This window comes from Bos grunniens, chromosome 1 (assembly GCF_055505025.1).
Source record: "Bos grunniens cultivar Pamir isolate PY7600 chromosome 1, Bosgru_T2T1.0, whole genome shotgun sequence".
Classification (NCBI taxonomy): domain Eukaryota; kingdom Metazoa; phylum Chordata; class Mammalia; order Artiodactyla; family Bovidae; genus Bos; species Bos grunniens.
In genome coordinates, this window is record NC_141165.1 from 3483068 (window position 1) to 3504793 (window position 21726).

The following is a 21726-nucleotide window of genomic DNA, read 5'->3' on the forward strand; positions in this document are numbered from 1 at the left end:
GCTTAGAGACCTTCTAAGTTGAAGAATATAATCAGCGTCTCTCCTAGTGGACTTGACGGTAGCAGCCGTATCATGAACAGGATAGATTTTACCCTGAGAAGCCGTGCTCCGTGCCGGGCTCTTGGCTGGCAGGCAGGTAAATCCTAAGAGAAGAATCCAGAGTCTGTTGAGGTCAGTGCAGGTTTGGAACTCTGAGCTGAGCACAGTCGGTTCACTTAGAACTATTTATCGACCTGAAGACTCATGATGCGCGTATTGAAGCAGCCTTCCCTCGGGCTTCCTAAGGATCGCTCCTCTCCCAGTGCGGAGTGTGCAGTCTTCAGCCATTCTGGCAGCTGCATGCGAGTAGGGCCCTTGACTATATTTTCCGTGTGATCTGCTCTTTTGCTTTCTAAGAAAAGACTGCACACGGAGCATCAGACTCAGTCCTTGGCTCCCAGTAGACCGTCACTAACCACGTTCCCTTTGCCCGCCCCTCAATCCAGGACCCATGTGATCGTGCTCATGTCCCTTCATTCTTCATCTGAAACACATCTCACCCACATCTATTCCTCAAGAGATAGAACCAGCCCTCATGCTGGCTGGAAAGCCTCACATTGGCCATTAAGCCAGTATTTCCTCAGTACCTGCCCTTGGATATGAAAACGGGTTTGGGGAGCAGTTGGTTGGGGGTGGAGTGAAATGGAGGAGTGCCTTTAAAGTCAAGCTCAAGGTGAATGGAAGAGGAGAGCGAAGCTTCAGAGTAGGGAGAGAGCACAGAGACTGTAAACCTCATTAGCAGTGCCTCAAGTGACACGTGGCTCCAGGGAAGCCAGCAGTCCCCCCGGAGCACCAGCGAGCTGAGGCGCTGGGGGCTGGGGCTCTAAGGCCAGGGATGCAGTGAGCAGGCCTGTGCAATTGAAGACCAGGACGTGCCGTGCAGAGCCGGGCGGTTTCGGGGGACTTTTAGTCGTGGGGCCTCGTCTCTGAGTGACAGTGACGAGTGAAGGATAAGCAGGACAGGGCCCAGCGAGTGGGCAGGGGCGGAGGGGAGGCCGGATGCTTGAATGGGTTACATTGATACACGGTTATGTTGATGAGATTTTTGTGGGATTTCCACAGAAGTGGTTAGTTTTACGAATTTTTCCCCCTTTTATTTCAATGTCCCAACATCTGTAATGGGTAATGCTTAAATATAAGGAGATTATAAAGAACATAATCTTCCTTCTTCACAGAAACAAAAGAGCCTTTATATCATCATTTATTCTGCCTCTTACTAGAAGGAAAAAATGTGCGTTACTTTGAAAATTTTAAACATTTCACGTTTCTGCCTTTAATATCATGAGGTGTGAAAAGAGACTATGTTTTTCCTTTTTTACATACAGATTCGACTTAAATTAGTACATTAGTGACTGAGAAGTTGTATGTTAGTAAAACAGTTATGAACACTGCCTTGAATCACTGTGTGGTGGAACTGGCTAGGCAAAGGCTTTACACGGTCAGTAGTTTGTGAGTTAAATAAAAATGTTTGCATTCAGGGCATTTAGCAGCCTCTGAAGGTAATCTGTTTGGACTTGGATTTGTAAACCCTGAATTGCTTATGTGCAGCTAGTTAGCTCAGTTGATTAGAGCTGAGGTTTAGCCTTAAAATGATGGAGAAGGCAATGTCAACCCTCTCCAGTATTGCTGAGATCGTCCTTGGACAGAGGAGCCCGGTGGGCTACAGTCCGTGGGGTCGCAAAGAGTTGGACATGACTGAGCTACTGAGCACACAGCCTGAAAATGAAGTGCACGTTTTTGTCTGTGTCCACTTTCTGGGGAGAAGATCTTGGTTTCCGTCAGATTCAAAAAGGTGAACTCTGACTGAATCCAGGAAGCCGGGCGGGAGAGCTGCGGGCGGGAGGCCCTGCTGAGGACACCGAGCTCAGGCTCCTCTCCTCGGGGTGCGCCCTGCCCGCGGCCCCTTCCGTGAGAAGGCCTGGGTGATCTGCCAGGGGACGGGCAGTCTGGCTGCTGTACGAGGCCAAGGGCGTCCTACCCAGTTCTCATCCACCCGCATCCGTGCCGGTGACCTTCTGTGGAAGTGGGGTCTTGACAGACGTCCTCACGGTGGAAGGACGGCAGGAGGGAGCACCTCCAGGGACCCGAGCGCAGCACGCCCGCCCCACGGCTCTGACCCGGCCCTCCGCCGCGAGCGTGCGTTCCCCTCGTTTTCAGCCACAACGCTTGTCCATTAGCTTCTGGTCCATTAACCCCCAAGACAATAGACACACCAGGAAGCTATTTATGAATTTTTCTTAAAGCAGAGCAGCCCAGAGGCAGGCAGTGCGAACAGGTGCTGTTGCCGCGGCCCTGAGACCGTCGTCCGCGGGCTCTTGAGGGGACCCTCGGGGCTTCTGCTGCCTTCCAGGGGCACGCGGACAGGGGAGGCCCCAAAGGCACAGAGTCAGCCCCCGGGGCGCCTTCCAGAGGCTCCTGGGGCTTCCCTCACGGCGCGGACCACGGCTGTCACAGGACCTCCCGGGGCAGGGGGCATGGAAGCGTCTGGGGAGGGACTTGGGCGGTGCCCACCAGCGCGTGCCGGCCTAAGACTCCAGAGACAGCGGCCGTGAGGTCGGGGCCGCGGCTGCCGTGCTGTCAGGGGAAGAGGAGGCCCTGAGGAGCAAGGGGGCTTCCCACGGAGGCTGATGGACCAGAGGCTTCTGCTGCTCTGGCTCCTTACCCACCGCTGCCCTCTGCTTTCCCGCCAGCACGGCCACTGCACCCTGAAGTCCTGGGGCTTATGGGAGTCTGCCAGCAAGGCGGGGCGTCCCGGGGAGGCGGGGGGCGTCCGGAGGGGCGGGGCGGGGCTCCTTGTCCATGGGGTCTCGGTCCCGGGTGGCCAGCAGGACGTGGTGAGACCTCAGCTCTGAGTGGGAGAGTCAGTCTACACACTCAGACTCGGATGTGTGAAACTCTTGTTCCGGAGTTCCACTCCCAGCAATGGCAGCCCGAGGCCTAACTCTGCCGGTTAAAGGCAGACTTGCTTCTTTACTGGTCCCCGTCTCATCTGGACCAAGGGCCACAGCTAGTTTCTCCGCCCTGTCTCCTCGCCCTGCCGGGGTGAGTCAGGACTCTGGGGTCTCCCTTGCCTCTGCTGATGGAGGAAGGGCCTCTGAGTGCCCTCCGGTCCCTGCTGCCTCTGCGGATGGCTCTGTCCCCGCCAGAGCCTCTGATTGCCCTGTCGGCCTGAACCCTCGGCCCTGAAGGCCTTCGGTCCTTAGTGCTTCGGCCATGGGTCCCAGCACGTTGAAGGTAGGAACAGGCGCTGTGGCTGAGCCTTTTGGCTTTAGGCGGTGCTCCCAGCAGACCATCCAGGAGGCAGCAGGAAGTCACAGTCCCCGGGGCAAGCAGGATGCGCACAGCGCTTGCTCTCCACAGTCACCTCTCTTCCTGGCCCCCAGAGCTAGACATGGGCTCCACGGGCCTCCCTCCGCTAGATCCTCAGGCACGAGACCCCTGGGCTTCCTGCCGAAGCCCTGGAGCCCCCACACCCACCGGCCGGGCTCCCTACCGGCCGGGAGCAGAGCCCTGCGCCCTCACGACTCAGTGGGCCAAACCTCTGCCTTTCCAAAGTGCCCAGGCAGCGCTCCGCCTCCCAGCTCAGCCCTAAAAGCCCAGGCAGAGTCGTCAACACAAAGGCAACCTTTTCAGTCCTCCCAAAGACCTGCAGAACTGTCTCGTCAATTTTCTGCATTTGGTTGTCGTTAATGTCTTGTTGAGTGGATTTTGTGTGTGTGTTTATTGAGAGAGAACAAATTGTTACAGGCTTTTAAGGAAACCAAAAACATTCAGTCTCTAATTATATCTATTATCCCATTCCCATTCATCTTGCTTTCTTGTTTTGAAGCAGGCCTTTCTAATAGCCAGAAACTCCAGTCACATTCTGAATAAATTCAGGCTGCTGTTTTTCTGCTGTTGTCTGTAAGAGGACTTGTCAGCATGGTCTGTAGATTTATTCTTGGTGAAGACTCTAATAAAGTCTCAGGCTGGACTTATGTTGATAGGACTTAGTCTTTGCCTTGCCCCTTGCTGGAAATACTTTTTGGACGAAAAGCTATGAAAAACTTAGATCACATATTAAAAAGTTAAGACATTACTTTGTCAACAAAGGTCCATCTAGTCAAAGCTATGGCTTTTCAAGTAGTCATGTATGGATGTGAGCGTTGGACCATAAAGAAAGCTGAGAGCTGAAGAATTGATGCTTTTGAACTGTGGTGTTGCAGAAGACTCTTAAGTGTCCCTTGGACTGCAAGGAAATCCAGCCACTCCATCCCAAAGGAGATCAGTCCTGAGTGTTCATTGGAATGACTGATGTTGAAGATGAAACTCCAGTACTTTGGCCACCTGATGCGAAGAGCTGACTCATTAGAAAAGACCCTGATGCTGGGAAAGATTGAGGGCAGGAGGAGAAGGGGATGACAGAGGATGAGATGGCTGAATGGCATCACTGACTCGACGGACGTGAGTTTGGGTAAACTCCGGGAGTTGGTGATGGACAGGGAGGCCTGTCCCCTGGACAGTGCTGCAGTCCCTGGGGTCGCAAAGAGTCGGACACGATTGAGCAACTGAACAGCAACAACAAGGATCGAAGTATTTCGAAATGCAGGTTCCAAGGGTGTTTTTCCATGCTTGTTCAGTCGGTCACCACTCACGTGCCCCTGAAGTTTGCCAGCTATCCTGCTGAGGCTGGGTGTAGCCCTGAGCAGACCCCGCTAGGGGTGACGGCCAACCAATAAGCCAGCGTCAGGTGTGACAGCGCTTTTGTCAGCGCCATAGAGGAGCTGACGGCAGGGGCCCTGAGGGTGGCCTGGGCACATGGTCTGGGTGGGCAGGAAGGCCGCTCCCAGGAGGATGCAGGAGAGCCGAGGATGGAGCCCCCAGGCAGGCTGAGCGCTGCCCCCGCTCTCCTCCTGCGGGCACCGAGCGCGCCAGGGGCGGCCTGGGCTCCAGAGGCCGAGGGGCCAGGCCCAGAACAGAGCCTCGAACAGCGTGATGGAGTGCAGGGCTGAGAGCCAGGCTCACGGGCCAAGTCACTGGACTCCTGGTACGTCCCCAGGAAGGGAGGGAGCAGCTTTAGAGGAGGGTGAGCCTCTTCCTGCACAGGTTCTCAGCTCGGTGCTCGGACGGTGTCGTAAAAATGTGTTTTAATTGCCACCCCCAACCAAGATGGAGAAGGACATGGCAACCCACTCCAGTGTTCCTGCCTGGAGAATCCCAGGGACTGGGGAGCCTGGTGGGCTGCCATCTATGGGGTCACACAGAGTCGGACACGCCTGAAGTGACTTAGCAGCAACAGCCCAACCAAGAGTCTCCAGAGGAGCCCTGCAGGGTGGGGAGGGCGCTTTCACTCGCACACCCCCTCTTTAAGAACCCCCTCCCCAGAAGCACAGGCCCAGGAGCACCGGGGGCTCAGGCACGCCATGCAGAAGGCCACAGCCCTCGCTCGCTGAGGCTCTCGGTGAACAGATGAGCGTGACGCTGGTGCTCAGAGCTGGCTCGGGGTCTTCGGGTCAAGTCTGCATGAAGGCCAGGCCTCCTGCAGACACAGAGACACAGCTGCGGTGAGGGGTTAAGTCTTGCTGACTCCACAGGCATCGCTGTCTGGCGACAACCACAGTGCCGTGGGTTTGTCCTTTTCCTTTTACAATTTGTTGAATTGACAACGTACTTGACTATTTATATTTTTTAAAGATTGTTGCTGTTCAGTTGCTAAGTCATATCTGACTCTGCGACCCCATGGACTGCAGCACGCCAGGCCTCCCTGTCCGTCACCAGCTCCCGGAGTTCACGCAAACCCATGTCCATTGCGTCGGTGATGCCATCCAACCACCTCATCCCGTCATCCCCTTCTCCCCTTGCCTTATCTTTCCCAGCGTCAGAGTCTTCTCCAGTGAGACGGCTCTTCTCATCAGGTGGCCAAAGTACTGGAGCTTCAGCTTCAGCATCATTCCTTCCAATGAATGTTCAGGCTTAATCTCCTTTAGGATGGACTGGCTGGATCTCCTTGCAGTCCAAGGGACTCTCAAGAGTCTTCTCCAACACCACAGTTCAAAAGCATCAATTCTTCGGTGCTCAGCCTTCTTTATGGCCCAACTCTCACACCCATACATGACCACTGGAAAAACCACATATGGACGTTGGTCAGCAAAGTGACGTCTCTGCTTTTTAATACACTGTCTAAGTTTGTCATAACTTTTCTTCCAAGGAGCAAACGTCTTTTAATTTCATGGCTGTAGTCAGTGTCTACAGTGATTTTGGAGCCCAGAAAATAAAATCTGCCACTGTTTCCACTGTTTTTAGATAGTTTCTTTAATTTCTGTCACCAGGAGGACCTGGTCTTTAGGCAGAGGAGGTGAATTAACAGCACTGAATCCTGGTAAGTGTAGGAAGCCTAGCGGAAACGTTGGGTGAATGCTCCATGCTGTCCACCCCGTCGTAGGTCAGCAAGGGCAGCTCCGGGCTGTCAGCGGAAGTAAGACACTTCTGTCACTGTGAGAACACATTCATGGGACGTTGGTGGGAGGCTTTGTGTCCCAGGCTCTGTGCCCTCTCTCCTGCACCCAGCCCCTGCCCCGTGTCTGGCTGAGCAGAGCACCCTTAGTAGAAAGAGTTGCTGTGCAATGTGGCAGAGGAATTCCCCGACTGGTCTGAAGTGATGGTGCGGCAGCAGATAAATTACACTCAGGGCATTAGTTATAAAATGTCATTCTTTTATTTTTCAGTAAATATTCAAGAAGTGATATTACAGGAAAATTTGGAAAAAGAGGATCAGATTCTGGTTTCCCTGGCCGGACTAAAGCAGGTATGTCTGTTCACCTGACCCGGTGCCACCCAGGCCAGCCTTTTGTGCCCGTCACCGGGGGGAGGGCACCCCGGGCCAGACGTCCCTTCCGCACGGACCCCTCCTGCGTCGCCCCGGCTCCTCCCGGCAGTCATATCTGAGCAGCCTGCGGCCAGTGGCCAGGATGGTTCTCGGTCCCCCCACCGCTGACCTCTCGCCCCTTCCTCTCCGACGCTGCTACGGGGGCTGTGTCCCGCTCAAGTCCAGTCATGCCCCTGTAGACACGTGGACGTCCTGGGAGCACAAGGCCCAAAGAATCTCCTCCTCTAAGCAGCCTGGGCCCCTCAAGGGTTGTACTTGGTGGACAGACGGAGCATGAATGTCCGTGAAGGGGTGCAGGGCCCTCACCGTCAGCCCGCCTGACTGGCCCTCAGCCGGGCGAGGCCCCCCGGAGCCGAGGGCGCTCCCTGGGGCGGGGTGGAGGACCCCGGAGACTGCCCCACGCCTGTCCCCGTGAGGGCCTGGCCGTGCCGGCAGGGACGGCTCAATGTCATCCATAAGGCAGAGCTGGGTGTTTTTTGGTTTGTTCTTTCTTCCGGTCATATATTCATACCCACACAAGAGAAGACTGGTCAGGGCACATGGCGGCCCAGCGGTTAGGACTCCATGCCTCCACTGCAGGGACCACAGGCTCAGTCCCTGGTCAGGGAACTGAGACCCCACAAGCCTCGAGGCACAACAAAAAAAAAAAGAAAGAAAAACCAGAGTGGTCGGTGGAGTCGGGGTCAGATTTAGAGGCAGACCCCTTGGCCTTTCTCATGGATCGTCTTCTTTGAAATCAGATCAAAGACATCCTGAAGGGCTCCCTGCGTTTCAACCAGAGCCAGCTGGAGGCCGAGGACAATGAGCAGATCAGCATCTCAGACGACCACTACTGCTCCAGCGGAGCCGCCCAGCAGGTACCAGGCTCCCAGGGCGGGGCAGGCCCTGGGGGCGTTCACCGCTGGAGGGGCGAGAGCCCCGGACCGCACGTGGGGGGTGCTGCACACAGCTGTGCGGGGTGTGTTCCCGGGGCGGTGCCGCCACTGTGGACCGGCGGCTCCCGCACTTGGGCAGCGCACAGCCCGCACACCCGTAAGCAGCGGCTTCCGCCTGGACTTCTGCAGGTCCGTTAGGAAGCCCCGGAAGCGGGCTCTCTGCCTGTTCCCGGTCCGATGGCTGCAGCCCTGGCTTCCCTTCCCCTTTCGCAGGGGAGTGCCGACCCTGCTTCCCCGATGCTGTCCAGAGTGTACTTCACTTGGCCAGAAGCTTTTTGGCCTTCAGGGGGAGGGATTTCTCAGTGTCCATCACCCCGTAAGCCACCTGGGTCAGGGAACATTTTCTGCGAAGGCCCAGGGAGTGAATATTTTAGCAAAATCTCATCCAAGTTACCTTCTCAAAAAGTAGCATCCAGATGCTTACAAACGGTTTGTTTTTTTATGATTTTAAAGAAGCAGAACGGCATTTTCAAATGGGACTCTGTAAGCTTTAAGAGTGCTCTTCCAGCAGAGAGCCCTGTGAGGTCCTTTCTCGCAGCTCCGCTCTTTGGCAGAGGCCCTTCCCGGTCCATGTGTTTGTAGATCCTCCCAGTGCCCCCCACTGTCCTGGGAGACCCCGGTGCTCGAGGGATGAGCGGGCGCCAGTGACTGGACTCCAGGCGGGCCAGCCTGTGCCGGGATATCTGCCCCGACGGCGCACAGGAGTGGGACGAAACCAGAGGCCGGCCCCCGGGGGCGGGACAGACCCAGACCCCTCGGAGGAGCCCCCTGCCCACGGGAGGAGCCCCCCAAGCCCGCGGGAGGAGCCAGGGCCCGCCCAGCGCCCCTCACCGCGCCTCCTCCGGCCCTGACCCCTTTGCAGGCCCCGCCAGCAGCCCCGGGTCGCCGGGAGCGGCCGGGCGCGGACGACTTCGTCCTGGTCTCCAAGGACTGCGAGGAGCGCGGCGCCGGGCTGAGCCCCGCGGGCCAGGCCCAGCCGCTGCGGCCGCTCCGGGGCGCCGCCCGGCCGGTGCTCGTGTTCTCCGACCCGCTGACCGGCCCGGCCTCCGCCTCCTCCAGCAACCCCAGCTCCAGCCCCGACGACGACAGCAGCGGCCACAGCAAGGACTCGGGCTTCACCATCGTGAGCCCCCTGGACCTCTGACGGCCGCCGGCCACCCCGCTGCCCCGGGAGACGCCCCTGCCCGCGCGCCCGGCCGGGTGCCGCCCTCGGGGCCTGCGTCGGAAGCCCGCCGGGCAGCGCCAACCTCTCCTCCGCACTCCTGCCGTCCGGGGGAGGAGGAGCGGGCCTCCAGCCTCCCCTGGGGCGCCGGCGGACAGCTGGGGAGAGCTGGGCGCGGGCGCAGCAGGGCTCCAGTGTTCTCCAGCCTCAGACCCCACGGACCCGGCTGTCAGCGCCCCTCCTCAGACAGCCGTCTTCACCTTCGGAATCTGAGCGTCGGAAAAGAAGGCCGCGAGCGCCAAGCCGGCCTTGCTGTGCGCTCCACCGGCGCCCGCTGCAGCAGGGCCTCCAGGAGCCGGGGCAGCTCCCGGAAGGCCCCGCTTTCTCCTGTTGCTTGGCTCGTCCCTTTGAAGAGAAGGTCAAAAGAGGGTTGACCTTTGCAGTGTGGAAATCCGGACTGACCCTGCGCTGGGTCACTCCCCCGCCAGACTCTGAGCTCAGGCAGCACAGCTTACCGCTTTTGTACGCAGCCTCTGCTCTGGGAAAGGAAGTGTCGGATGGAATGATCTTGGGTTCTCAGTTTTGCTGATGCTAAAAGCCTGTGTGAACCGCAAAAGTGACATGTGCCTTGCTCCCATTTAAGTCACATATTGGCTAATACCTTCTGTTACTATAAATGTAGCAATTTCTTAATATTTTAAGTTTTTTTTTATGATTTCTGGATTTTCACTGAATATTGCAATTTACTGGCCAGATAAGTTCAAGGATTGCTAACAGTAATCTAAATTACACATTATTTTCTCAGTCTACAAATCTACATTTAATTTTTTACTATTTTCTATTCGTTTTGTTTTTCCATGTAGAGTTTATTTCAGAACTAAGAGCCTCGGTTAACTAAGAGCCTCGGTTACTGGCTGGCTGCTCACTTGTGTGAGCAGGAAACTGCACTATTATTATTCAAGTAACAGGTTTAATTTTCTAACTGGAATGATACTGAGTGAAGACCAGTGGAGATGCACAGGCAAGCGATAAGAGCCGGGCTGAGGACTTATTCTGTAAAAGGATATTTCAGGGTCTGGGCAGAAATAAATTCAGTGTATCAGCCTGAGCCAATGCCGTGAGCAAAAAGTGAGGCACCACAGTGCAGATCCCACATAGTTATCCCGCTCACTTACCCGAGTGGCTGAAAAGAAAATGGACAAATCAAAAAGCAGTTATTGAGGATTTAGAAACCTTTTACACTTTCAAAATTTGCGAGCAGTTTGGTTTGGGAGAAGCAGTCATTAGGGTGCAGTGTCCAGTAGCTCTTCCAAAATAGTGTGGCGTTTCACTGATCCGGAAAATAAAGTCTGGTGTTAACGACTCAGCTGGCCGGAGGAACACGGCAGCTGCTGCAGCCGCTCCACGTGCCCCTGGCCGCGGTCCGCACGGGGTCCAGGCTCACCCCCCGCAGGACCTGAGAGGCTGAGAAGGGGGCGAGGTGTTGGCTTCACAGATAGCAGCCGCTGTGTAAAGTCGGGGCCACTGTATGTACCGAAAGCAAAATGCCAAACCAGACACGCTTCTGACAAAGCTGTTTACCAAGTCGCTGGCCACTCTTAGTAGAATTACCTTGAACTGGAAATTTTAAAAGTTAAACTTTCATTAAATGCATGCACTGCTATTGGAGAACTATCATAAATCATCTCTTTAATGTGGCCACTGCTTCATACAGTGAGAAGCTATACGCAGTGCGTTGCTGCCACACCGGTGGCCTTTACGTGGCCTGCGCACCCAGCAGGGGTCTCCAGCCAGGAGCGGCCGTCCCACCGCAGTGCGCTGGAAGCCCATGGCTCTGCACGTTCAGGGGGTCGGGCTACTCATCCTAGTAAGCACGGCTCTCAGCAGGCGTGCTGCCAGAATCACCCAGCACCCAGAGGCCCCAGCAATCATACATAAGTAAGTAAAACTTATTTTAGGATTTGGTTCCCCACCCCCCGCCCAGTAAATACTAATTAGACCATACAGTCCATCTGTATCTTAAGACATTGTTTTCTGTTGGGAAAATGTCTGCTTCTCAATGGAACCAGAGTGGCTAGTCTGTTGTTCACATTGGAACTGAATGATGACGTCTTTGTATACAAATACAGCCTGTTTGGGCCAGGAAGAGAGTTTCTTGTTAAAGAGTTTATTTGCCTCCATAAGCAGGGTTGCTACATACATTCACAGTTGTAATAGACTGCAATTAGCTATTCCAGTTGTGCTTTAAAATCCCCAATGTTATTTTCATTAGTGAGTGCAAAGCGAACGTCCCATCCGGCTGACAGTTGGTCCTAGAGTTACAGACTCTGTGATCATCTCTAGAAAGTCCGCTCATTCTCCAGTCTCATCGTTTGCCTTCTCGGGTATGACCTCGAGGCTCCGCCGCGGCTTCTGGACGTCGGCGTTTTCTGTGCCTGGCTTGTTGAGTCCGCAGGAGACTGCCGCGTAGTGGATCTGCTTCAGGTTCTCCACGGTCTCGTTCTTGGCGTATTTCAAGAGGTCGGCTTGTCCCTGTGATGAGACACGCAATGAGACAGTATGAGCTGAGACGTGACCCGCAGTTAGTCTGCCAGCACAGGCCTCCACTGAGACAGAAACATTTTGATGCCTCAAGAGGGCACATTTATTTCTGATCGCACTGAATACAAATAGGTCAGTTTTAACAACAACAAAAAAGTTTGTTCTCCCCGTTCTCGACAGCAGACTCCCAGGAGTGTGCTGCCCGATTAGCCTTTCCATTTTCTAGGGTATTTTATTTTTACATACATGGAATCAAGCCGTTATATTTTTCTTCAGTTTCCTTTTTTTTTTCCACCAAAAGTCATGTCTTGGCAATCTTTCCATGTCAGTATATATAGATCTACCATAGGGTGACAGAATTTTTAAAAACAAAATTCTCCAGGTAGTCTAGGGTAATTAAGGTGGTAAAAACAAGAGTTCTTTATCTGCTTGAGTCTTACGTTTCTCACGTTCAGACAAGTCATCACAGCACTGTCAACAGACCAGACCGTTATCCAGCAGCAACACCAAGGACCCTTATGTGTGCCAACCCCGGGCCTGGGAGCCGCCGGGCTTCACCCCCTCACACCTACTTTGCTCTGCGCGCCTGCAGCTCCAGGCCCCCGGACCTGGCGCTGGGACGAGGCCAAGCAGAGAAGGGTGTGAGGCTGGGAGGGCGCTCTCTGCGGCGGCGTTCATGCCTGTCGCTTCAGAGCCCATTGAAGAGCAAAGGCTACTGAAAATGGCGTCACCCACCCACGACCCAGGGGTCTGGATTTGGACACCAACCACACTGGCTTGGCAGTGTTTTCATTTGAGAAACTGAAACGCTATTTGGTTTCACACATTCTGCTTCCAGTTTATAACTAATTCCATTTTCTTTGTACCTTGAAAGACTTATAACAACCTTACAGGTCAAATAATTAAGGTTTTCAGAAAATAATCTTTAGATGATGTAGCTGAAGGCAGGGCTCTTGCTGACGGCTGCTCACCCAGGGCTGGGGCAGAGGCTGGAGCAGCCGAGAAAGGCATGACCTCGGCAGATGCAAAGCACCGGAGCCAGCAGCCGCCCAGCAGCAGTGGGCCCGTCAACAAACTTACTGTGTGACCACAAAAGATGTCCTCATCAATAAAAACATTTCAAAGCATATCAGCGTTACACAGTTTTTTATACTGAGCTAAAACATCAGGGATGCTGTTATTCCAGTTGTTTGTCAAAGCTTTCTTGCCAAACTGTCAGAAAAATGGAGGGCCCTCCTGAGGTGCGTGACCGGTGTGGCCACAAAGGCTCTCCCTCCCTCAGCCACCACGTGCGGTGACCACGTGAGGCCAGAGAGTGGACAGCCACCTGCTACCCCAGGGCTGGCTGGCACCTTCCTTCACATTACACACAGCGGAGGGAAGAGGAAGAGGGCATTCGGACCCCTCTGGGGGTCTGAGGAGGTGCCAGGCGCTGTTCGTCTTCAGGAAAACGGGAGTGCGGTTATGAGTGGCTGGAGTTCAGCATGTGTGGGGCCCACAAGGACTTCGAGGCTGCTCTGGAGCCAAAGCCCCCACCTGAAGGCTCACTCGGATGGTGGGTTCCGAGCTGCCCCTTCCTGCTCGGCTTCCTGTCCGCCCAGGAACAGCCTTCACTGATGTAACCAAGCAGGATCCTGTGGGGCCTTCCCCAGACAGGACTTCCCTCCCACCCCCATCCGCTGCTTTAGCTCCTCTGAAGCACCCAAATAACTGTATCTGATGCACATTTCCTAAATTATTTCACAGATGTGAACCCCTCCCCCCACCACCAAATGGAAGATGTTAACTACCTGACGACCTTGAGCACATAGCCCCGTTAACTCCTGTGACACTGCCCTGTCACCTCACCACTATCAGTCAATCAGAGAATTGTGCATGAGTGATCACATACCCTGGGACGCCTTTCCCTCCCCTGGCCTTTAAAATTGCTGTGCTGAAACGCTTTGGAAAGTTTGGGGGTTTGCGGACACAACTACCCTTCTTGCGTGACCCTACAGTAAACCTTTCTCTGCTCCAAACTCCAGCGTTTGGTGGCGTCTGGCTTCACCCTGTGTCAGGCACACAGACACGTTTGCCAGGGATTTTCATAGGCCAGCCAGGAGTGTGTGCCTGTGACAGGCTGACCCAGCCAGAGGCAGCCCCTCCCTGAGTCCCAGCGGCTTGCAGGGTACATTTCACTCTGGGGACGTCAGAGGCAGTGCCCCGGACAACTGCGAACCACCCCAGGGCACAAGGCTGCTTGGGACTGAGAGTCGCAGTGCTGTGGCCCCCCTTCAGTGTCACCTGGGCCAAGTCGCTCCAGCTTGTGCACGCGAGGCTTGGGTGTGAGGGCCCCGGCGGGTGGGTTTTGCTTGTGGCAGAGCACTGGTTGGAATTTTCCTCGTTGGACAAGGTCATTCACTTCATTTCTGATGGGACATCTGTTGGGGTTCTCCCTTTTTGTGAACTGTTTTGCTTGATATTTGACAGCATCAATCATGAATAATTAGGAATGGATGATCAGAGCTCTGCTCCATCCTACAGTCCCCTGGCATAGTCTTGCAAAACTGGGAAATCTTGCGCTTCTAAAATCGCTGCCAGTTGAGTCTCTTGTGCTGCTGCTACCTTCTCTTCGCCGCCTCCACGGGCTTCCTGGAATCTTTGCAACACCGCCGGCATGTCTCAGGCTGAGTTTGACAAAGCTGCTGAGGAAGTTAAGCATCTTAAGACCAAGCCAGCAGATGAGGAGATGCTGTTCATCTACAGCCACTACAAACAAGCAACTGTGGGTGACATAAATACAGAACGTCCTGGAATGTTGGACTTCAAAGGCAAGGCCAAGTGGGATGCCTGGAATGAGCTGAAAGGGACTTCTAAAGAAGATGCCATGAAAGCTTACATTGACAAAGTAGAAGAACTAAAGAAAAAATATGGAATATAAGAGACTGAGTTTGGCTGCCAGCCATTCATTTCACCTAAACTGATTTAAAGCCTTGTTTTTCTAATACTGGGGATGAAGTTCATAAATAATTAGCTAAGCCAGAAGCTCAAGACAGCCCAGGATATGACTAACAGATTAGGAGCTGAAACGGTTACTAATCCTTGCTGAGTAATTTTTATCAGTAGATGAATTAAAAGTATCTTTGTTACTTTAAAAAAAAAAAACTGGGAAATCTTTAGCTATCCTCCATTAACCCTCCAACTAATTCCTATCCTTCTAAAACTCTTCCACAAAATGGCAGAGGAAGGAATACTTCCAAACTCATTCTTTGAGGCCACTATCACCCTGATACCAAAACCAAAGACAACACAAGAAAATTACAGACCAATATCACTGATGAACACAGATGCAAGAATCATCAACAAAATTCTAGCAAACAATTCAACAACACATTAAAACAATCATACACCATGATCAAGTCAGGTTTATCCCAGGGATGCAAGGATTCTTCAATATATGCAATCAATGTGATTAACAAATTGAAAGATAAAAACCATATGATAATCTAGATAGATACAGAAAAAGCTTTTGACAAAATTGAACACCCATTTATGATACAAAAAAAAAAACCTTCAAAAATGGGCATACAAGGGCAAAATAATAAAGGCCATATATGATAAACCCACAGCAAACATTCTCAATGGTGAAAAACTGAAAGCATTTCCTCGAAGATCAGGAACAAGACAAAGGTGGCCACTCTCACCACTATTATTTAACATAGCTTTAGAAGTGCTAGCTACAGCAATCAGAGAAGAAAAAGAAAGAAAAAAGGAATCCAGATTGGAAAAGAAGAAGTAAAACTCTCACTGCAGACTACATGATAGCATACACAGAAAATCCTGAAGACACGATCAGAAAATCACTAGATTGATCAATGAATTTAGCAAAGTGGCAGGATACAAAATCAATACACAGAAATCATTTGCATTCCTATACACTAACAGTGAAATATCAGAAAAAGAAATTAAGGAATCAATCCCATTTACCATTGCAACAAAAAGAATAAAATACCTAGGAATAAACCTACCTAAGGAGACAAAAGAGCTGTACTCAGAAAACTATAAGACACTGAAAGAAAGACAACGCGGAGAGACATTCCATATTCCTGGGTTGGAAGAATATTGTGGAAATGATGGTACTACCAAATGTAACCTACAGATCAGTGCAATCCCTGTCAAACTACCAATGGCATATTTCACAGAACTAGAACCAAAAAATCTCACAATTCATATGGAAACACAAAAGACCCCCAAATAGCCAAAGCTATCTTGAGAAAGAAGAATGGAGCTGGAGGAATCAACCTTCCTGACTTCAGACTATACACTGCAAAGCTATACTCATCAAGACAGTATGGTACTGGCACAAAAACAGAAATACAGACCAGTGGAGTAAGACAGGAAGCCCAGAGATAACCCCACGCACCTGCGGGGACCTTATTTTTGACAAAAGGAGGCAAGAATATGCAATGGGTGGTGCTGGGAAAACTGGACAGCTATGTGTAAAAGAATGAAATTAGAACACTGCCTGACATCATACACAAAAGTAAACTCAAAATGGATTAAAGACCTAAATATAAGACTGGAAACTTTAAAACTCCTAGAGGAAAACAGGCAGAACACTCTATGACATAAATCACAGCACGATCCTCTATGACCTGCCTCGTAGAATAATGGAAATAAAAACAAAAAACAAGTGTGACCTAATTAAAAGCTTTCGCACAGCAAAGGGCACTATAGACAAAGTGAAAAGACAACCCTCTGGAAGAAACGGAGCCGGTGAAACAACAGACAAAGGATTGATTTCAAAAATATGAAGCAGCTCATACAAGTCAAGAGCAGGAAAACAACCCAATCAGAAAATGGCCAAAAGACCTAAACAGACATTTCTCCAAAGAAGACATACAGATGGCTAAGAAACAAATGAAAAGATGCTCAAGGATCACTCATTATTAGAGAAATGCAAATCAAAACTACAGTGAGATATCGCCTCACACTGGTCAGAATGGCCATCATCAAAAAGTCTACAAACAATAAATGCTGGAGAGGGTGTGGAGGAAAGGGAACCCTCCTGCACTGTTGGTGGGAATGCAAATTGATATAGCCACTATGGAGAACAGTGTGGAGATGCCTTAAAAAACTAGGAATAAAACCATGATATGACCCAGCAATCCAACTACTAGGCATATACCCTGAGGAAATCAAAACTGAAAAAGACACATGTGACCCCGGGTCCATTGCAGCCCTATTTACAATCGTTAGGACATGGAAGCAACCTAGATGTCCATCGACAGATGAGTGGATAAAGAAGCTGTGGTACATACACACCGTAGAATCTACTCAGCCATGAAAAGGAACGAATGTGAGTCAGTCCTAATGAGGTGGATGAACCTACACCCTGTTATACCAGGTGAAGGACGTCAGAAAGAGAAAAGCAGTCACCATATACTAACACATACGTATGGAATCTAGAAAGATGGCACTGATGAGCTATCTGCAGAGCAACAACGGAGACCCAGATACTGAGAATGGACGTGGGGGAGGAGGAGAGAGTGGGATGTATGGAGAGTGTAACACGGGAACTTACCGACCGTGTGCAAACCAGACAGCCAAAGCGAATTTCCCCGCAAGACTCAGCTCAAACCAGGGCCGGGAAACAGCCTAGAGGGGCGGGGTGGGGCGGGAGGTGGGAGGGGGCGCAAGCGTCAGGGACGCCACGGGGGAACCTGTGGCTGCTCCATGCTGGTGTTTGGTACAAACCAATGCAACTGTGTAACGCAATTATCCTTCCCAATTAAAAGTAAATTTTAAAAAGTGGGACTTCTGCAATTGCTTTTATCTGGGGGGTGTGTGGATGTATGTGAGTGAGTATCTCACTCAAATCCTGTTCTCTCCTCGTTTTGCTGAAAGTGACTGTGAATGTGAGCAGATGATCTGTATCACTGTCTATGACTCTCACTTGTTTGTTTAAACTGAACTGAATATTTGGGAACTGGGGGAAAAGTTCCCGAAGATGGCTGGGTTCTGTATAAGCAGTGAGAGAAGGAATCTGCATTTCTCTTCCTGTGCCTTTGATACACAAATGATCTCTCCAGATATCTGGTAACATGCAGTTTTAAAGTCATGCTAAATTAAGTGATGGAAGTTCATATGGTTGTTTCTAAATGAGAAAACGAAGGCAAAATAATAGGGATGCAGAAAGTAATGGAAGGCTTGCAGAACAGAGCTTTCTGCATGGTCAGAACTAAGTTTAGATTAAATTCAGTAAATGAATCATTAGTAAAAGTAAGCTGGTGCAAAACTGGATTCTGTTTTGTCTGTTAAGAGGACAGAGTTTTCCTAGGATGCTGCCACTGGTAACAGATTGTGTGAGTTTCTGTGCCTTTAAGTGATTTGTATTTGCTCTTGAGAGCTCTTCTTATTTTAGTGAAGGAATAAGTACTGTGTGAAAATGACCTATGATCTTATTTGACTGTTTTGAAACTTTCTGACAAAAATCCCCAAATATCAAATTTTAATTAAAGTTTTTTTACCTCCAGCTAACTTTGGGATCCTTTAGAGAGCTCCTCAGGCTTCTCAGGGAAAAATATTAAACTAATAAGGATTGTTTGGTATGTTAAAGTACACGGGAAATACTGTTAAATGACTGATACACCTCCTCAGACTATCCGCTATGGGTAAACATTACTAATATAGATATGCTAGAAATTATATGGAATTTCTAAAATTTGGACCTGTCCTGGCATAGTGTTATAATTTTCGTTGTTATCTTAAAATGATGGGGGAGGAATCAAGACAGCAGAATCGAAGGACGTGGAACGCCCCTCCTCCCACAAATACGTCAGAAGCACATCTCCGTGGGGAACAATCTCGTTCCTTACCGAATGCCGGCAAAAGATCCGAGGTGCCCAGAAACACAAGAATGATCCCCACATACCTGGGCAGGATGAAAGAGTGTTCTTTTTAAAGGGACACTGAGTGTATGGCAAAACCACAATATTGTACAGTTATTAGTCTCCAATTAAAAGAAAAAATAAAGGGACAGGGATGGGACATGAGCCCTGGGAGGGGCTGGAAAAGAGGGAAGGTGCTGGCACCCCGAAAAACCCCCTCACCTGTGTGGGCATCAGCTGAGACAGAAAGGCCCGGAGCGGGGCACACTGCAGGTCGGCGGCAGAAGAGAGACCAGCGCAGAGGACCCGGGCTGCCCCGCTGCAGCCCCAGCGCAGCCCCGCGCAGGCCCAGTGCGCTCTTGGGACCTGCCTTGGGCGGGTGGGTGTGTCAGCATCTGTGCTGTTGACTTTGTGTCGACTGCCTGCACTCCCACAGTGGAGGGGGGGCCAGGGGCAGTGCCAGCCACGAAGTCCTCTGTGAGCCCCCCAGCAACAGGGCACCCGCCCAGGCAGGCAGGTCTGGAGAAGGAACACGGGGGTTCTCCCGGTGGGAGAGCCCCAGTCCCACCGGCCTCACACTAGGGGCTTCTGCTCAGCAACCGGGGAAGAGACCCTGCCCTGGAGGGTGGTGGCCACGGCAGGGGAGAGGGGGCTGGCTCAGCACCCAGGCAGCTCTGGCACCATGGCACCCCCCACCCCCCCATCGAGGGGGTGACGGCCTCACTGAGGCAAGAGCAGCAGGCACGCGTCCTGAAAGCAGAGTGAACCCACATGGGCCGCCCAGGGAGGCCGCCAGATTAAAGCAGCCCTCCACGACCACAGAGCACCGCGCCCCCAAACTCAGAGGGAGAGAAACAGGAGGGGAATGAAGAAGCAGGGGAACCATACCCAGCTGAAAGGTCATGAGAATCCCCAAAAGAACAGGCAACAAACCTCTTCCATCTAACAGACGAGGAGCCCAGAAAGGAGATAATGAAAATACTGAAGACATTACAAAGGGCTACTGACAGAAATGCAGATTCCTGTAAGCAGAACTAGAAACAATAAAGAGGAACCAAGAAATATTAGGAGGCTCATTCACTGAGATGAAAGCTGACTTAAAGGCTACAGATAGCAGAAGGAATAATGCCGAAGAATGCATAACTCATCTGGGAGAAGAGTAGAAGTCACCCAATCAGAACAGCAGACAGAAAGTCAAATGAAGAAAAAGAAAGCAATATGAGAGATCCAGGATAATACAAAGCACACCAATCTACATGCAACAGGGGTCCCAGAAAGATGACAAAGGGGACTGAAAATGCATCTGAAGAAATCATGGCTGAAAACGCCCCGAACCTAAAGGAGGAAATAGACATCCAGGTACAGGCAGCACAGCGGGTCCCAAACAAGATAAACCCAGACAGACCTGCACTAGAACACGCACAGTGACAACGGCAGAAGCTAAGGACGGATTCCAAAGACAGCAGGAGAGACAACAGGAGTTGGTTACAGCGAAGCCCCCCAGGGCTGTCAGCTGATCGCTCTACAAACTCACCGCAGACCAGGGGGGTGGCAAGGTGCATTCAAAACCCTGGAAGGGAAAGCCTGCAACCCTGAATCTACAAGCAAGACTATCCTTTAGAAGAAGAAAAAGAGTTCTTCTCATAAGCAGAAACTGAAAGAATGCAGCAAGGTTAAGCCCATCTACTAGGAGACCCTGGAAGGTCTTCTCGAGAAAAGAAGCTCAGGAAAGAGGAAACCACAGCTGTGAAGTCAACCACTTTAAGAAGCCAGGACACAGATGAAAATGTTGTATGTCATAACTTGGTTAAGCGTCTTTGTCAAAAAGCATTATAATCAGATCTCCAATCTTGCCTTCTGAAGTCCTTTATCATTCATAGACAGTTACAGTGACCTGTCCAAAATGCTTCAACTCTAAGAAGAGTCATAGAAAGGACTTTCTGACAAGTACAGGTTTTTGATGACTTTTAAATCATTATGCTGAACCAGGTAAGATATTTTAAAAGTCTAAAGACAACTCTGATTTCATACAGCTGTTAGTAAAAAAGTATACAGGACTGCGTAAACTGATGAAGACAGTTGTGACTTTTTGGTTTTAAGGAAACCTTTCCCCTTAACTTAATTATGATTTACAGCAGTTTGATAAAGTATACCTTTATAACCACAATGGAAATTTTTTTTTTCTCTCTACCTGATCCCTCTAGATACTGGAAACTCCTAGGTTCCTAGCAGCTTTATCGGGTAAATTAGGAAGGACTACTTCCTAACTACTTCCCCTCATCCAAGGTAAGGAGCAGCGGCTGCGCTTTGCTGGAGCAGCCGTGAAGAGATACCCCACGCCCAAGGTAAGAGAAACCCAAGTTAAGAACGGTAGGTGTTGCGAGAGGGCATCAGAGGGCAGACACACTGAAACCATACTCACAGAAAACTAGTCAATCTAATCACACTAGGACCACAGCCTTGTCTAACTCAATGAAACTAAGCCATGCCCATGGGGCCACCCAAGATGGGCAGGTCATGGTGGAGACAGCTGATAGAACGTGGTCCACTGGAGAAGGGAATGGCAAACCACTTCAGTATTCTTGCCTTGAGAACCCCATGAACAGGATGAAAAGGTAAAATGATAGGATACTGAAAGGGGAACTCCCCAGGTCAGTAGGTGCCCAATATTTCTCCACTGGAGATCAGTGGAGAAATAACTCCAGAAAGAATGAAGGGATGGAGCCAAAGCAAAAACAATACCCAGTTGTGGATGTGACTGGTGATAGAAGCAAGGTCCGATGCTGTAAAGAGCAATATTGCATAGGAACCTGGAATGTCAGGTCCATGAATCAAGGCAAATTGGAAGTGGTCAAACAAGAGATGGCAAGAATGAATGTTGACATTCTAGGAATCAGCGAACTGAAATGGACTGGAATGAGTGGATTTAACTCAGATGACCATTATATCTACTACTGCGGGCAGGAATCCCTCAGAAGAAATGGAGTAGCCATCATGGTCAACAAAAGAGTCAAAAATGCAGTACTTGGATGCAATCTCAAAAACGACAGAATGATCTCTGTTCGTTTCCAAGGCAAACCATGCAATATCACAGTAATCCAAGTCTATGCCCCAACCAGTAATGCTAAAGAAGCTGAAGCTGAACGGTTCTATGAAGACCTACAAGACCTTTTAGAACTAACACCCAAAAAAGATGTCCTTTTCATTACAGGGGACTGGAATGCAAAAGTAGGAAGTCAAGAAACACCTGGAGTAACAGGCAAATTTGGCCTTGGAATATGGAATGAAGCAGGGCAAAGACTAATAGAGTTTTGC

At 51.0% G+C, this 21726-nt stretch overlaps 3 protein-coding genes across 16 annotated transcripts in view; 2 read left to right on the forward strand and 1 right to left on the reverse strand.

Annotated features, from left to right (window-relative positions):
* Positions 1-12669, forward strand: part of TBC1D5 (TBC1 domain family member 5) — a 595415-nt gene extending 582746 nt beyond the window's left edge. For 10 of the 11 annotated variants that reach the window (XM_086381937.1, XM_086380405.1, XM_086379633.1 and 7 more), the window contains 3 exons: positions 6744-6823; positions 7645-7761; positions 8702-12669. In XM_086381937.1, coding sequence (XP_086238063.1) covers positions 6744-6823; positions 7645-7761; positions 8702-8983 — 479 coding nt within the window. In that variant the 3' untranslated portion in view covers positions 8984-12669. The remainder of the gene's footprint in view (positions 1-6743; positions 6824-7644; positions 7762-8701) is intronic. The other variant, XM_086386662.1, reaches the window with a different exon arrangement.
* Positions 11153-21726, reverse strand: part of PLCL2 (phospholipase C like 2) — a 213981-nt gene continuing 203407 nt past the window's right edge. For all 4 annotated transcript variants that reach the window (XM_086377578.1, XM_086375156.1, XM_086375974.1 and 1 more), the window contains one exon: positions 11153-11533. In XM_086377578.1, the coding sequence (XP_086233704.1) occupies positions 11354-11533 (180 nt within the window). In that variant the 3' untranslated portion in view covers positions 11153-11353. The remainder of the gene's footprint in view (positions 11534-21726) is intronic.
* Positions 14101-14686, forward strand: LOC147378852 (acyl-CoA-binding protein). The gene has a single exon (XM_086387603.1). It carries the CDS (start codon positions 14199-14201, stop codon positions 14460-14462), a length of 264 nt encoding a protein of 87 aa, XP_086243729.1. The 5' UTR covers positions 14101-14198; the 3' UTR covers positions 14463-14686.

Coding starts and splice junctions, on each gene's coding strand:
- LOC147378852 (XM_086387603.1), top strand. CDS start 14,199: ATGTCTCAGGCTGAGTTTGACAAAGCTGCTGAGGAAGTTAAGCATCTT.